At 38.7% G+C, this 17891-nt stretch overlaps 1 protein-coding gene across 2 annotated transcripts in view; it reads left to right on the top strand.

The window, feature by feature from the left end:
• Positions 1–224: 224 nt before the first annotated feature.
• The window catches only part of LOC105473658 (MNAT1 component of CDK activating kinase), a 244838-nt gene continuing 227171 nt past the window's right edge, over positions 225–17891 (top strand). The window contains exon 1 of one of the 2 annotated variants that reach the window (XM_071100058.1): positions 225–433. In XM_071100058.1, coding sequence (XP_070956159.1) covers positions 345–433 — 89 coding nt within the window. In that variant the 5' untranslated portion in view covers positions 225–344. The remainder of the gene's footprint in view (positions 434–17891) is intronic. The other variant, XM_071100057.1, reaches the window with a different exon arrangement.

Genomic DNA, 17891 nt, shown 5'->3' with positions numbered 1-17891 from the left:
GAATTTATCTTCCTAATTGTGACACAGTACCTTGAAAAACGCAACTGGGTGCGTGGAGACACGGATTTGTGTTTAATTTGCCATTTTAAAAGTTCCCCTGTCAAATTCAAGGTATTAAGTTGCTTTACGGAAGGCTAAGACCAAGCTCTAGATGCAAGACCGGGGAACTGACTGCCGGAACGTTTGTGTTGCAGCGCCTCGCCCCTGGCCGGTGCTCTTTCGCGAAGGGACCATCTCTGCCAAGCGCCTGTTGGTAGGAACCTGCTTGGTCGCGTCTGAGGGGGCTTGTAAGGTGGCTGTGGCTGAAGCAGGCGCCCGGGGGAGTCTGTAGGAGGGAAACCGCCATGGACGATCAGGGTTGCCCTCGGTGTAAGACCACCAAATATCGGAACCCTTCCTTGAAGCTGATGGTGAATGTGTGCGGACACACTCTGTGAGTTGGGCGGCAGTGGATTCCCTGGGGGAGAGACGTGCTGGGTGGGAGGAGAGGGCCGGGAGATGCTAGGCCTCGTTTTAGTGGGAGCAAAGGGCGTTGGTGGTGTTAGTTTCAACATTGGTGAGGAAATGGGAAAAGACGGCGTTGTGGCTTTAAATGGACGGTAGCCGCTAGCCCCGAGCGGCTCTGGCATGCTTTGAACTGCGGGTTCTCAGTGTGGCTCCCAGCAGTTTGTCAGGTTCCTTCCTCCATAGCCAATGAGTAGTATCCCGACTGTATTTCCAGGCTTTGTGGTGTTTATTGGGCTCTAGACATCGCTGATTAAAAGCGTGGGGGATTGGAGGGTTTATTTCATATGAAATGTTTTTATTGAAAAAGTGCGAAAGTGCTATGAAAACTTAAAATTTGCTTGAGTATATACTGCTGCTATTTATTGTATGAGTTAATTAAAAAACCCCATGTGTATGCCCACTTGTCCTGATGGAGTTCGGTTAGACTCCCATCATTAAAATGAAGAAAACCCGGACTCTAGGTAGTTAATTTTGAAGATATAATAATGGCTGGCATTTGAGTGCACATTTTGTGCCAGGCAGTGTTCTAAGCGCCTTACCATGAATTATCTCAGTTCATTCCTACAACAGTCCCATGAAGTAGGTACTGGTATTTCCATTTCACAGGGAAGGAAATCGAGACTGCTCAAGGGCCCTTATTAAGTGGGCCTTGAGAGAACTGGAACCCAGGAAGTCTGACTTTAGAACGCCCATTTTCAAGGGAAGGGGGTAGAAGGAGGGAGGTTGAGTTTGTGTATTTTGAAACAGGGATTGGTCAAAGTGTTTCTTGCCAGATTTCTTGTCAGATGTGGTTTAGTGAAGGTGGTTCTAGAAAGCACTTTGGGATAAAAAGGTGCCATGTAATGGTGAGCACATATTCCTGTAGTTTCTTTGAGGTTTATAGGAGGCAAAAAATAATGGATAATCTACAGTGTGTAGACAAGGTCTCCTCCCAACCCCCAAATGCTGACAAAAACGTAGAGCAATGACAGGGTCTTTAGCTAAGCATAAATTACATGATTAGCTGTAGCTATAATTATTATATGGGATTTATTAGCTTACTTAACTTTTCTAATCTTTATTTTCCTTTGCTTTACTCTGCAAAGGAAGTATAGTAGAGCTGTGATTGAATGGTTTAAGATTAGAAGTAAGGTAAAAGTAATCAAGAAGAATGCATGGAAAAGGGAATTCTATGTGGAAAACACTGTAGATAGACTGTTTTTAGAGAGATTTCGTTCAATTTCTCTCCATTTTTCTTTATCAGGTTTGTTATAGTGGAAACAGGAAAGTGGAACAGGAAAGAGAGTTTATTTTTTTGGGAAGGATGCTAACTAAATGTAATTTACCAGAAGGATGCTAAATGTAATTTTCTGGCCTAGCAGCAATTAGCATTCAGGGAGGATTATATGATTTCAGTTAACATAAATGGCATTTTCATTAGGCAATTATAAAATATTTATTTTAATTGAAATTGCTTTTGTTGTGTCCTCAGCCCTTTTTGTTAAGGTCTAAGAGTTAAGACTTTTGTCTAATTCATTCTGGTGTTGCATTTAATCTGATTAATTTGCTAACCTGTTAGATAACAGGCTACATTTTACAGTCCTTTTTTGACTTGAAATGTGAACAAAATGAGTAAAAGGCTGTAGCATACTGGCTGAGAGAACAAGCTTTGGAATGAGCCTGTCTGATTTCACATTCTTTTACCGGCTCTGTGGCCTTAGGCAAATGACTAACTCTTTGTTAGCAGTTTTTCTTGTTTGTACAATAGAGAAAATAGTGCTGCTTGTATCATGGTCCTTAAGTATTAAATAATATATGTAAAATATTTAGAGATATTTAGTAGAGTTTCTGTCACATAATATTTGTTTACTATATATTGGCTATTTTATTATTAATATTCTTTGCGTGTGGCATGGGTGATAAGTAGAAATAAAATTAAAACAGGACTTACTTGGCCTGCTATGAAATACTTGCACAATAATGATTAGCTTTAAATGATTTCGGTACACTATAAAACATGAAAATACAGCTTTGATTATAACGACTCTGTTGTAATTTTCTTTAGCATGTTGACTATCTAATTAGTCATCTTTTTAAAGAAGTACTTTAAGCTAACACACTGCTGTTTCTGAATGGAGGCGAGAACTCACTGATTTTTTTGGCAATCATTTAAAAAAATTAAAATTATATAAACAATAATAAAAGCAACCTAAATTATTAAGTGAAAGGTAAACATTTTTGTGGTTCACCCCAGGAGGCGGAGCTTGCAGTGAGCTGAGATTGTGCCACTGCACTCCAACCTGGCAACCGAGCAAGACTCTGTCAAAAAAAAAAAAAAAAAAGTTTCGTGGTTCACTTCTCCAGAGGTGACAACTTTTAGGTTGTTTGTGTATATTTTCAGATATTTTCTATGCATATGTAAACATGGGTGTGTTTGGGTAGAAAACTTTTTCTTCCTTTAGCATAAACAGGAATATAGCAGAAACATATATATGTGTGTATATATGTATATATTTCCTTGCTTTTTTCATTATGTATATTGGATAATCTCTCTAGATCAATATGCATATGTTTTTTTCTTTTAACAATTTGATAGTAGTCCATTGTTCAAATATAATTTATTTACCCAAATTTTAAAAATTAATATTTATTTAATTTTCAGTTTTTCCCTGGAGTAACCATCCATAAATATGTATATATTTATATCTTTGATATCTTTATATATATATCTTTGAGCACTTAGGCCAGTATATCATAAGATATAACAGGTAAAAATCACAGGGTAATGTCCAGTAGTAGAATTGTTGGGTCAGAGTTTCTGGCTTTTAAATTTGATAAATATGGCCCAGTTGTTCTCAAAAAAGATTATGTCAAGACAGGCATGGTTGTGCCTACCTGTAATCCTAGCTACTTGGGGGCTGAGGAGGGAGGATTGCTTGAGCCCAGCAGTTCCAGACCAACTTGGACAACATAGGGAAACCCCATCTTTAAAAAAAAAAAAAAGATCTTGTCAATTATGTTCCCAACAACTGTATGGAGATTCCTATTGCCAATATTGGGTAATAGTACTTTTTAAAATCTTGCATTTTAAAAGATGTTTAAAAGCATCTTTTTTTTTTTTTTTTGAGACGAAGTCTTGTTCTGTCACCCAAGCTGGAGTGCAGTGGCATGATCTCGGCTCACTGCAATCTCCATCTCTCAGGTTCAAGTGATTCTTCTGCCTCAGACTCCCAAGTAGCTGGGATTACAGGTGCATGCCACCATGCTCGGCTAATTTTTGTATTTTTAGTAGAGATGGGGGTTTCACTGTGTTGGCCAGGCTGGTCTCAAACTACTAACTTGGTGATCCAGCCACATCCATCCTCTCAAAGTGTTGAGATTACAGGCATGAACCACCACGCCCGGCCTGAGATGGAGTTTTGCTGTTGTTGCCCAGGCTGGAGTGCAATGGTGTGATAGCTTACCGCAACCTCCGCCTTCCGGGTTCAAGCAATTATCCTTTCTCAGCCTCCCGAGTAGCTGGGATTACAGAGATGCACCACTACGCCCGGCTAATTTTGTAGTTTTAGTAGAGACGGGGTTTCTCCATGTTGGTCAGGCTGGTCTTGAACTCCCAAACTCAGGTGATCTGCCCGCCTCGGCCTCCCAAAGTGCTGAGATTACAGGTGTGAGCCACTGTCCCCGACCTCATCTTGGCTCTTAATGAAAAATTTTTTTGATACTTCGTTGGGTTTTTATAGCATGTATTTCATGGGATTGAATATAGGCATTTTAATAATATGATTGTTAGCTTGAGAGGAGCAGGTATTATTTTGCTGAATGATTCTGGCTCAGTCTTACGATGTTGTAGTCAAGTTGTTGGCTAGGACTGCAGTCTGGACTTGACTGGGCCTGGGGTATCCGTTTCCAAGGTCACTCATGTGGCTCTTTTCAGGAGGCTTCAGTTCCTCCCCATGGACTCTTCCATAGGTCTACTTATGACATGGCTTCTCCCAGAACTAATGATATGAGCAGAGGTGAGGAAGGTTGGGGAGATGGAGCGGGGAAGAGAGAAAGGGAGAGAGGAAGGGAACTGGAAGCTGCAGAGCCTTTTAAAACCTAATGATAGAAGTGATATACCATCACCTCTGGTGTACTGTAGTGTTATAATGTGGGAGAGTACACACAAAAGTGTGAATACCAAGAGTGTGAATATCACTGGGCTATCTTGAAGGCTTACTTCCACAGGATTTTATTAACTTATTTTTTTTTTCGTGTCCTCAAGTAGCGAAGACTTTTTGGAGGCAAGTGATAAAGTGAGTAGGAGTAGTGCTTCATAAAAGAGGAACTATAGGGTTATGGAAAAATTAACTAGGAGTTTTACTTAAGGGAGAAAATACAGGAGCAGAGATGAGAGAAAAGAGGTGAAACATTATTAAATACCTTTCTGTCTTAGCTGCTTGCAATTGAAGAAGGATATTTCTCTACTTATCAATTTAATCTAGCAAATGCACAAATGAATTGATTGTATGCATATAGAAGAAGATTGGATTTCGTGTTTTTTTTTTTTTTTTTTTCTGTTCAAGGATGAACATTGTCTCAATTACAGAAAATGGTAGTTTTTTTTTTCTTTATCAGGCCACTTATTTCAAGAAATGGGCCTTCCGTTCTGAAGGCATATAGAATTATATGGAGGCGGTGGTATCTAATTCTCATTAAAGTACAAGCTTTAATAATTTAATTTCTGGTTGGACGCCGTGGCTTATGCCTGTAATCCCAGCACTTTGGGAGGCCGAGGCGGGTGGATCACCTGAGGTCAGGAGTTCAAGACCATCCTGGCCAACATAGTGAAACCCCTTATCTACTAAAAACACAAAAATTAGCCGGGTGTGGTGGCGTGTGCCTGTAATCCCAGCTACTTGGGAGGCTAAGGCAGGAGAATCACTTGAACCTGGGAGGTGGAGGTTGCAGTGAGCTGAGATCATACCACTGTACTCCAGCCTAGGCTACAGAGCAAGACTCTGTCTTAAAAAAAATTAATTTCTATCCCAACCATTCTTGGCAAAACTTGTCTCTGGAAATTTTACATGCTAAATCTACTTTTTTCTTTAAACACGCACAAGACACAAAGCACAAGATAAGCAAAATCAAGCACCTACCATCCTGATATATAAAGGCAATATTTTGTGATAGTTACTTAAGATCTTTCTCTTTCTTTTTTCCCTTTTTATTTTTCTGTTCTCCTATTTCTCATTTACTGATGTTACTGGAGAGTTTATCCTGAAGAGTCTGAATTTTGCTTATTGCATCTTTGTGATATTGTTAAATATGTTCTTCTGTTCTCAGTATTTCCTCTAAATTGTTAGTTATGTTTAAAAGTTTTATCAGATTGTTTGAATTTATTTGTTGATAAGAATGATAAGTGGTATTAAGTCATTTAATGTACTGATCTTATTCAGTACCTTTGTGCAAATTGGGAAACAGAGCCCCCTCTGGGTAGAAAATTAGGAAAAGGCACTTATTCTAGGTGGAAGATTTAGAAAAGGGACATTCTAGATATTAATTTATAATTTTCTGTTGTGATAAGAGGACACAACTCTATAAAATTTCAGTCTTTTGAAGTTTTTTGAAAGCTTACTTATGGTCCAGCATATAGCCTGTCTTTGTGAACAATCATTGTACATTTGAAAAGAATATGCATTCTGTGGTTGTTGGGTGTAGTGTAGTATAAGTTATAAATGTGGTACATACTACCATACCCATCTTGGTTGATAGCATTACACAGATCTTCTGTATCTTTATTAATTTATTTTATCTACTCATCTTATGAATTACTCCACTATGATTATAGATTTGTCAGTTTTTCTTGTAAGTTTTGTCATACTTTATGCATTTTGGAACTCTCTTCTTAGGTACATATTTGGGATTGTTATGCCTTCCTAATACATTTCTCCTTTTATCATTATGAAATGGCCCTCTTTATCTCTTGTAATACGCTTTTTCCTGAAGATTCTATTTGATAATAATTTAGCACTGTCAGTTTTCTGGTGCTTATTATTTGATAGTATGCTTTTTTCCATTCATTTACTTTAAAAAATTTTTTTAAGCCATGTAGTATAACTCCTGGGCTCAAATGATCCTCCTGCCTCAGCCTCCTGAGTAGCCAGGGCTACAGGTGCATGGCACCTCACCTGGCTAATTTTTATTTATTTTTATTTTTTTATTTTTTATTTTATTTATTTATTTTTTTGAGATGGAGTCTTGCTCTGTCGCCTAGGCTGGAGTGCAGTGGTGTGATCTCAGCTCACTGCAAGCTCCACCTCCCAGGTTCATGCCATTCTCCTGCCTCAGCCTCCCGAGTAGCTGGGACTACAGGCACCCGCCACCATGCCGGGCTAATTTTTTGTATTTTTAGTAGAGACAGAGTTTCACCGTGTTAGCCAGGATGGTCTTGATCTTCTGACCTCGTGATCTGCCCACCTTGGCCTCCCCAAGTGCTGGGATTACAGGTGTGAGCCACCGCGCCCAGCATTTTTTTTTTTTTCTTTTTTAAAATTTTTAGTAGAGATGGGGTCTTGCTATGTTTCCCAGGCTGGTCTCAAACTCCTGAGCTCAAGTGATCTGCATGCCTCAGCCTCCCAAAATGTGGGGATTACAGGTGTGAGCCATCACGCCCAGCCATCTCAGGGTTGGTTTCTATTGACTGCAGGTTACATTTTTCTTCTTATTTATTTTTGCATGTTTACTACTTTTTAATTGTTGGTGGTACATTATAGAAATTCTGGATTTTGTCTTTTTGTGAAAAGTGTTGATTTTTAAAATTCTTGCAGGTAGTTCAGTTACTGGCAGATCACTTTGAACTTGTGTAGGCTTGGTTTTACTCTTTGCTAGAATGATATGTGGAGAACCCATTGTTTCCTTCCTTTAGTGTAACTCAACCTCACATTTTTAATCCTTCAAAAACTTGTTGGGGCTTGATTTTAGTCTTTTTAAGGGTGCACCTAGTGTATGCCTTATTCTAGGATGTGGTTCTTACTCTTAGTTGAGGCATTTTTGATATCTCAGCTGGATATCTGAGCTGTTAATAAGGTGTTAATGTGGTTTCTCTGCTTTGGCTGGTGGGAACTCTAAGTGTACCCAGTATTCCTCAACTCGAGTGTATTTTCGTCTCTTAACCACTCTCTTTTAAGCCTTGATTAGTTTTGCCCTACACATGTGCAGCCTATTTCTTGGCCAGGGATTTATGGGGGAATCCTACATGTCTTCTAGCCTCTCTGCCTTGTGGATTTCAGCCACATCAGCTACCCTGCATTCTGATCTCTGCCTATTTGACTGAGCACAATCACTATTCCCTTCTTAAACTCTTGCTTGCCGGGCCATGGTCATGGCAATTTTTCCCAGATAGAAAGCTGAGGCAATTGTAGGGCTCACCTTGTGAGTTTCCTATCTCTCAGGGATGTCCTGTCCTGCCTGTTGTCTAAGGCCTGTAAACAGTTGTATTATGCACTTTATTTTATGGTTGCTCATGGTGGGAAGGCTAGTCTGGCATCAGTTACTCCGTCATATTTGTTAGCGAAAGCTAGCCTCACTATTGTTAAAGCATTTACTTCTGCCTGTAGTCTTGCAGATTTTTCCCAGTTTCCCAGTGTACCTCTTGTTTTTCTTTTTTGTTTGAGACAGTCTCTCTCTGTTGCCTAGGTTGGAGTGCAGTGGTGCGATCTCGGCTCACTGCAACCTTGCCTCCCGGGTTCAAGCAATTCTCATGCCTTAGCCTCCTGAGTAGCTGGGATTACAGGTGTGTGCCACCACGCCTGGCTAATTTTTGTATTTTTAGTAAAGATGGGGTTTGGCCATCTTGCCCAGGCTGGTCTTGAACTCCTGAACTCAAGTGATCTGCCCACCTTGGCCTCCCACCTTGGTCTCCCAAAGTGCTGGGATTACAGGCATGAGCTGTTGCGCCCGGCCCCAGTTTATTTTCTTTACCTCGAAATTGGCAGTGCCCTGTTAACATTTTCTTTTTAGTTGTACAGTTCTGATTACTTTTTTGTTTTTACTACCTCAGCTCCTTCCCTAATACTTTTGTAAGCATTGTTTTCTTTTAATGGAGTGTTTTGAGGTTGATTAGCAGTATAATGATGCAGAACAGCGCTAGAGAATTGATGCCTCCTGTCTTCTGACTGGTAATTACAGTGAAGATGTCTCAAGATACTTCTGAAGGGGAGGTAGTTTGTGCTTTCACACATATGTAAGAGTTGGTGTTGCATGTTATTATCAAGAGACAGTTTGAGGAGTAGAAGGAACACCAAATCTCAAGTTAGAAAATCTAGGCTCTAGTTTCACCATAGACTAGCGAGTTATAGGCCAGCCTTTTAACTTTGATTTGTTCACTTGTTTATAATAGATAGCATCCAGCCCCCTGAAGCTCTTAAAATTTGGGTAATTTAATAGTTACTTAGAAAATTATTGGCTGTGTGCAGTGGCTCACATCTGTAATCCCAGTGCTTTGGGAGGCCGAGGCAGGTAGATTACAAGGTCAGGAGTTCGAGACCAGCCTGATCAACATGGTGAAACTCCATCTCTACTAAAAATACAAAAAATTAGCCAGACGTGGTGGGGCATGCCTGTAATTCCAGCTACTCGGGAAGCTGAGGCAGGAGAATCGCTTGAACCAGGGAGGCGGAGGTTGTAGTGAGCCGAGACTACACCACTGCACTCCAGCCTAGGTGATACAGAGTGAGACTCTGTCTCAAAAAAAAAAAAAAAAGAAAAGAAAAAATCATTGTAGTCAGTAGTCTTTTCTTTGACCTTACAACATTAATAAAACTCTTTCATAAAATAAAGTTTTAGTTATTTAGTTATTTGTGTTAGTTGTAATTGTTTTTTCCCAGTGTGAGGGATGGTGCTGATCACTCTGCAGAATATGAATATTTCGTTACAGATTGCTTATTATATGGCTCTAATATATATTTTTTGTTTGATCAGAAATGACTGTTAGTGTACTTCAGTCTTTAAGATGCAGCATGCTAATATACTTAGTTACTTTTCTTATTGAGCGTAACTTATAGTTCTTTAAAACTATGTTTACAAGATATTTAGTGATTATATTATTTGTAATATTTCTACTCTCCTCTAATTCTCTTCTACACTGGGAATCCTTTTCAAAGATTTATTTCATATATATATATATACACATACACGCGCACACACACACACACACACACACAAAATTATGTCTTTTAAAATTTTTTTTTCTGAGATAGAGTCTTGCTCTGCTCCCCAGGCTGGAGTGCAGTGGCGTGATCTTGGCTCACTGCAAGCTCCGCCTCCCTGGTCCAAGCCATTCTCCTGCCTCAGCCTCCTGAGTAGCTGGGACTACAGGCACCTACCACCACGCCCGGCTAATTTTTTGTATTTTTAGTGGAGAGAGGGTTTCACCGTGTTAGCCAGGATGGTCTCGATCTCCTGACCTTATGATCCGCCTGCCTCAGCCTCCCAAAGTGCTGGGATTACAGGCGTAAGCCACCGCGCCCTACCCAAAATTATGTCTTAATGATGGGTATACATTCTGAGAAACTCATGTTAGTCAGTTTTACTGTGTGCACATCATACAGTGTGCTTATGGTATAGTACCTGGTATAGTCTATTGTATACCTAAGCTATATGGTGTAGCTTATTGCTCGTAGGCTACAGGTCTATGTAGCCTGTGTTATTGTACTGAGTACTGTAGGCAGTTGTAACACAATGGTTTTTGTGTATCTAATCATATCTAAACATAGAAAAGGTATAGTAAAAAAGGATAAAATGATACGCCTATATAGGGCAGTTACCATGAAAGGAGTTTGCAGGACTGGAAGTTGTTCTGGGTGAGTCAGTGAGTAAGTGGTGAGTGAATGTTAAGGCCTAGCATATTACTATACACTACTGTAGACATTATAAGCCCTGTATACTTAGGCTACACTAAATTTATAAAAAAATTTTCTTTCTTCAACAATAAACCCTAGCTTATGGTTACAATTTTACTTTATAAATTTTTCTTTTTTTGAACTTTTTGACTGTTTTGTAATACCTAGCTTAAAACACAAATTATGCAGCTATACAAAAATATTTTATTTATGTCCTTATTCTATAAGACTTAAACTTTTTTTCTATTGAAAACATTTTAAGGCCAGGCGTGGTGGTTCACGTTTGTAATCCCAGCACTTTGGGAGGCTGAGGCACGCAGATCACTAGGTCAGGAGATCGAGACCATCCTGGTTAACACAGTGAAACACCATCTCTACTGAAAATACCAAAAATTAGCCGAGCGTGGTGGCACACACCTGTCGTCCCAGCTACTTGGGAGGCGGAGGCAGGAGAATCGCCTGAACCTGGGAGGCAGAGGTTGCAGTGAGCCGAGATTGTGCCACTGCACTCCAGCCTGGGCGACAGAGCGAGACTGTCTCGGGGGGGGGAAAAAAAAAGAAAATATTTTAAATTTAGTTTTTCCTTTTTTTGAGACAGGGTCTCACTCTGTCAACCAGGCTGAAGTGCAGGGGCATGATCACGGCTCACTGCAGTCTTGACATCCCTGGCTTAAGCAATCCTTCAGCTGTAGCCTTCTGAACAGCTGGGACTCCAGGTTGGCGCCACCATGCCTGGTTAATTTTTTTGATTTTTAGTAGGGATGAGGTATCATTATGTTGCCTAGGCTGGTCTTGAACTCCTGGACTCAAGTGATCCTCTCGCCTTGACCTCCCAAAGTGCTGGGATTGCAGGCGTGAGCCACTACACGTGGCCCTATTTTTGTTTTTACTTTTTTAGCTTTTTCATTAAAAACTAAGACAAACATACACAGTAGGACACACATTAATTAGCCTAGGCCTACACAGGGTCAAGGATCATCAATATCACTGTCTTCCCTCTCACGTTTTTTCCCATTGGAAAGTCTTCGAGAGCAATAACATGCATGGAGTTGTCATCTTCTATGATAACAATGCCTTCTTTTAGAATACCTCCTGAATGATCTGCTGAGGCTGTTTCACAGTTAACTTTTTTTTTTAATTAGTAGAAGGAGTACACTATAAAATAAGGATTAAGAGGTCATAGTATAGTAAATATACAAACCAATATCATAGTCATTTATTATCATTATTAACTACTATGCACTGTACATAATTGCATATGCTATATTTTCATATGACTGGTGGCAGTAGGTTTGTTTACCCTAGTTATCACCATAAGCAAGTGAGTAATGTGTTGTGCTAAGATGTTAGGATGGCTACGAAGTCATTAGGTGATAGGAATTTTTCAGCTGTATTATAATCTTAAGGAACAGACATCATTGTATACGTGGTCTGTCTTTGACCAAAATGTCCTTGTGTAGTGCACGACTATATATAGTTTTGAATTTTGGAGGAAATCTATCCAGATTTCTACCTGCAGGTATCAGAAAGTTTCATAGCATCTTTGGCTTCATGGACATTCTCTTTTCCATGGAAATTATGTTCTCAAACTTGTATTCCAAGGGTCAAACAGGTGAATCTGTCTATTGGATGTTCAAACTTATTTGTTAAATTGCAAATTATTTTATTCTGTAAGGATCTAAAATAGTAGTTCATTAGTTTCCTTTAGGGATACAAATATAAAAATGGAATTAATTTTTTCTCATTGCTTTTTTTCTGCTGTGGGCATAAAAATATTATGTCTAACAAATATATACTGATAGTATGATTGCCCGGGTTGGAATCCTAGGTTTGCTACTTATTATTAGCTGTGAGATTTAGGGAAAATTAGTGATTCTTGTTAAAACTTTTTCTCATCTGTACAATGGGTTCACTCATTAGTAGTGATACCTTACTGTGAAGATTAGATGAGGCACAGTTAGAGTAAATTTAAGAATTCAAGTAAATCTATGAATTCAAGTAAATTTACTCTATAATCCATACAGAGTTATTTTCAGTATTCTATGTCCAAAAAAATATAGTTTTTTAGCTTCAGTTTCAGGACTCTTTTGGCAATTTATTTTCAGTTTACTTAGCAGCTTGTTCCTGAGACAGCAAATAGAATGAGAATAATTGAGTGAAAATTAAATGAGATTTTAATGGTTTTCTTCAGGTTTCAAATGTGTTAAGCCTATTTTCAAAGAAAAAATAAGACAACAGTAATTTACTAGTTGTTGGTGTTTACTAATAAATGTATTTGCAGTCTTTCTCATACACTCAATAAATTTTCCAGCCAGTGATTCCAAAGCTTACCTCATCCTAAGAATCATCTGGGGTGCTGCTTTAAAATACAGATTTCTGGGCCCTACCATAGTCTTTCGAGGTGAGGACCAGTATTTTATACTCTCTATCTAGGTAAATTTTGTGGTCTAAGAGGGTTGAAAACACAGTTCTGGGGAAACAACAGTGAATGTGGCAGACATGGCTTCTGTCCCCTTTTCTTTTATAGTGTCTTAGTTCTTCTTTTGAGTCATTAAAAATAAATTAGTTTTTCTTTCTGTTTTTTTTTTTTTTGAGACAGAGTCTCGTTCTGTCGCCTAGGCTGGAGTGCAGTGGCGTGATCTCGGCTCACTGCAAGCTCCGCCTCCCAGGTTCACGCCGTTCTCCTGCCTCAGCCTCCCGAGTAGCTGGGACTACAGGCGCCCACCACCAAGCCCGGCTAATCTTTTTTGTATGTTTTTAGTAGAGGTGGGGTTTCACCATGTTAGCCAGGATCGTCTCGATCCCCTGACCTCGTGATCCGCCCACCTCGGCCTCCCAAAGTGCTGGGATTACAGGCATGAGCCACCGCGCCCGGCTTTTTTTTTTTTTTTTTTTTAACAAGGAAGAAAAGGAAAGTTTATAGTTATAAAAATTTTCTTTGTAGTTAAGATGTGAAAGTGGGCTTTATTGTTAAATAAGCTATTTTTTTTTTTAATTACTCTTTGCTAAAGAAACATAAACCTGAAGTCTTGCAGCCTAATTTTAGCTGTTCTGCTGATTTAGGAAAAGGTCCTTTGGGGAAGCAAATCATTTTGGTTGATTGGGTACAGGTTTTGCAAAGTTAGCATCAAGGGAACAAAAATGTTTGGGTGATACCAAATATACAAATGTACGTGGTTCCAAATACGGAAATGGTTTTGTGTAAAGCAGCCACTGAAGAGAAATTATCTAAGTATTAGCCCCTTTAGGAAAGTGGAATGTGATGTCTGATTTGGCTCTCAGGCTTAGTATGAAAGCTTGTGCAAAAGTACAGCTTACAAAATGCTATTTATTTTATTAAAAGGATTGATAGGAAGTTGACAGACTTAATTTAAATTTGGAAGGAGCTTAGCAAACATCCTTCTAGCTATATTTTAGGTCTCCCTCCACCTTTTTTTTTTAATCAGATGGGGAAACTGAAGCCTAAGAAAGGATATATGGTTGCATAGCCCACCTGGACAGCTCCAGTCTCTTTTTTTGTATGTAAATCCCAGTCAGAAATTAAATTTCAAAATTAATTTTCAATTATATTTTGATTACTTCTTGGCTAAATAATTTTTTTTTTTTACTGTAATGCAACTGGGTTGTAACTCAAACTCATGCATAAGATGAAAAAACTACAATATTAAAAATAATTTTGACCTGCTTAGAACAATTTTTTCTTTCTATTTTATTTTCTAGGGTGCTAACTTATGATAAAAAGCATCTTCAGATATTCAATAATGATATTTTTCCTGATACTGTATTTGCCACGTCTTGATTTTTTATTGATGATATATAAACAATGACATAATATTTGGTTTTGAGGTATAATCAGATGCCAACTAGGAAGCCTAAATGAATTGTATTGCTGATGCAGTGAAATGATTTGTAGGATAACTTATTTTATAGTATTTTTATTTTTCATATTTATTTTTAAAGAAATATACATTATTTACGTGTACAAACATATATATTCTCTACAAAAAGATAAGAAAATGTAAAATTTAACAGACTTTAGCAGAAATGTTTGGAGTGTTAGGTTTTCTTTTCATTTACTAAGTTGGAATATGTAAAAAAGAATTTTGAGATGAGGACAAGTAATTGTATACCTCACTTAGTTTTTTTAGAACACAAATACGACAGTGGTTATATCATTGAAAATTAATGAAGCCTCCATCAATATGGTACAGTGCCTCTGTACCACTGATTTATATATATTTAATGAACTTGCTATTCTAATTTCAGGTAACTGAAGCAAACTGCATCTAGCGCTAACTGGTTTACTTACAAACAATTCATCTCATTAAAATATAAATATCTTGAAATTTACCAAAATTAAATATAATTTCTTTATAAATAGTTCTAGTGTGTTTTCTTTCTGGTGTTAACTATCATGTTTCTAAAGAAATCATCATATTTTGGTACTGTTTCAGATAATGTTACCAAAATGTGTTGTTTTATTTGATCTTATTTCTTGCTATTGATCTAGAATGGATTTGGAATAGAAGATATGGGACAAAAAAGCTTTCAAAAGTGATAGGATTTATGAAGTATGACATACCAGATGCTATATTTTTGAGATCTATTGGAGACTCTATATTAAGGATCTATATCTATATTCTTTGGGATTAGGAATATAATTTTTAATATTTGTGTTTTAAAAAAGTTTATTTTAAAATAGATTTATTTTAAGGATGTATATTATGTTTTATTGAAAAGATGCCACAAGATAATATTTAAAAATGTTTTTGACAAAAGAAAAAGATTGTACATAGTACTTTCACAGAGGAGTTCTTTTAATTTTTACCTTCTTATTTGTGTGTGTGTGTGCTCTGTAGTACCAGCTGCTCTGGAGGCTGGGGTAGGAGGATTGCTTGAGCCCAGGAGGTCAAGGCTGCAGTGAGCTATGCATGTGCCACTATACTCTAGCCTGGGTGAGAGAGTGAGGCTCTGTCTCAAAGCAAACAAACAACACTTTGGAGAATGCTGTTTTAATTTTTGACACAGTAACTAATTTTTTAAGAAATCATGTTACTCTACCATTGCACTAGTTATTATTATTATTTTTTGAGATGGACTCTCTGTCGCCCAGGCTGGAGTGCAGTGGTGTGATCTTGGCTCACTGCAACCTCTGCCTCCTGAGTTAGAGCAATTCTCCTGCCTCAGCCTCCTGAGTAGCTAGGATTACAGGTGTGCGCCACCATGCCTAATTTTTGTATTTTTTGAAGAGATGGGGTTTTGCCATGTTGGCCAGGCTAATCTTGAACTCCTGACCTCAGGTGACCCACCCACCTCGGCCTCCCAGAGTGTTGGGATTACAGGTGTGAGCCACCGCACCCAGCCTGCACTAGTTATTTATTGCTGTCTAACAAATCATCCCAAAACTAAATGGCTTAAAATAACAAACATTTATTTTCTCATGGTTCTTGTGTGTCAGGAATTTGAGCATGGCTGAGCTGTGTAGTTCTGGCTCAGGGTGTCTCATGAGATTGCAATCAAGATTCAGCTGGGGCTCTATTCATTTGAAGGCTTGACTGGAGTTGGAGGATAGACAGTTGACCCTTAAACAACATGAGTTTGAAGTGTGTGTGTCCACTTATATGTGGATTTAAAAAAACAGAGGAGGATTGAAAATACAGTATTCACAGCATGCAAAACCCCATGTATATGGAGGGCTGACTGTATTAAGCTCACTCATGTGGTTTTTGTCAGTAGTCCTCAGTTTTTTTTTGGCTAGAGGTGTCAGTTCTTTGTCACATGGGCCTCTCCTAAGGATTTCTTCAGTGTTCGCATGACACAGTAGTTTTCCTTTCCTCGGGTGGATGATTCAAGAGAGAGAAACAGAAGCCACAGTCTTCTGTGAACATCATTCAGACACTATCATTTCTGCTGCATTCTGTTTGTTCAGAGTCCTAAATACAGCTTACATTCAGGGTAAGGGGAATTGGGCTTCACCTTTTGATGAAAGAAGTATAAAGAATTTGTGGCCATATGTAAATAAATACACATATGTGTATTTATCACTGGAATACCCTGAATCCAAGAGGGCTCCCAATGATTATTGTCTCCTACTTTTTATGTCCTTGATTAGTTTCTCCCTGATTGTATCAGGATTGCTTGTATAAACCAATCGAATATGGTAGAAGTTTCTCATTTCCAAGGCGAGGTCTTTAACAAAGACTTTGTGGCTTTCCGTGTGGTTACTCTCTATGTTCTTGGGCAACTTGCTGTCATGAAAGACAGTTTATGTGTCGTCAGCAGCCTTATGAAGTTCCATGTGGTTAAGAACTGAGGCCTTCTACTAACAGCCAAGTGAGTGAGCCATCTTAGTCTTCAGTCTCAGTCCTGTCTTCAGCTGACATCTTGACAAATAAGCTGCTCCTGGATTCCTGACACTGAGAAACTTTGTGAGATAATAAATTGTTTATTGTTTTAAGCTGTCAAGCTTGGTGGTGTTTTGTTATGTGGCAACAGATAACTAATAGAATCCCTTCATCTTTATTAAAACAAAAGGCACATTGCCAAAAGCTGTACACATATTAGGGTTTTTTTTTTTTTAATAATAGGGAGAAATTTCTAAGGGCCCATGTTCAACAAGCCATTGTCGTTAGAGAGAGAAGTGGTTTTTGTTCAGAGGCACATAAACTACTTTTATTCAGAAGTTATCAAGGGGGAATCTAGTAGTATTGTAAAGTTAAACATTTTAATATCATGTAAGATGTGATAATAATTGTGTTTTTAGTGAGAATCCTGTAAGCTTCCTATGATTCTCTAAGGTCTGGATTACATTCTATAATGCATGAAATAGCAATTTGAGGAACTAATTCTTTATAAAAATACTTTGACCTTATTCATAGATTTGTTTCTGTAAGTAATAATGCAGTGGAGTTGAATCTTATGTGGAATTTGTATATATGTATTATTATTTTTTTTCCAGAGACAAAATCTCACTCTGTCACCTGGGTTGGAGCGTAGCGGCATAATCATGGCTCACTGTAACTTCAGACCTCTGGGCTCAGGAACCCTCCTGCCTCAGCCTCCCAAGTAGCTAGGACTATAGGCATGTGCCACCGTGCCCAGCTAACTTTTTTTTTTTAGACGCCTAGGCTGGAGTGCAATCTCAGCTCACTGCAACCTCTGCCTCCCGGGTTCAAGTGATTCTCCTGCCTCAGCCTCCAGAGTAGCTGGGACTACGGGCGCGTGCCACCACACCCGGCTAATTTTTGTATTTTTGGTAGAGACGGGGTTTCACTATGTTGGCCAGGATGTTCTTGATCTCCTGACCTCATGATCCACCCGCCTCAGCCTCCTAAAGTGCAGGTATTACAGGCGTGAGCCACTGCGCCCGGCCTAATTTTTTATTTTTTGTAGAGACAGGGTCAGGCTTTGTTGTCCATACTGGTCTTGAACTCTTAGGCTCAAGCCATCCTCCTGCCTTTTCCTCCCAAAGTGTTGGGATTATAGGCTAGTCACTGCACTCAGCCTGGAATTTGTATTCTAAAG

Source organism: Macaca nemestrina, chromosome 7 (genome assembly GCF_043159975.1).
Source record: "Macaca nemestrina isolate mMacNem1 chromosome 7, mMacNem.hap1, whole genome shotgun sequence".
Lineage (NCBI taxonomy): Eukaryota > Metazoa > Chordata > Mammalia > Primates > Cercopithecidae > Macaca > Macaca nemestrina.
This window is presented reverse-complemented; position numbering and strand designations above follow the sequence as displayed.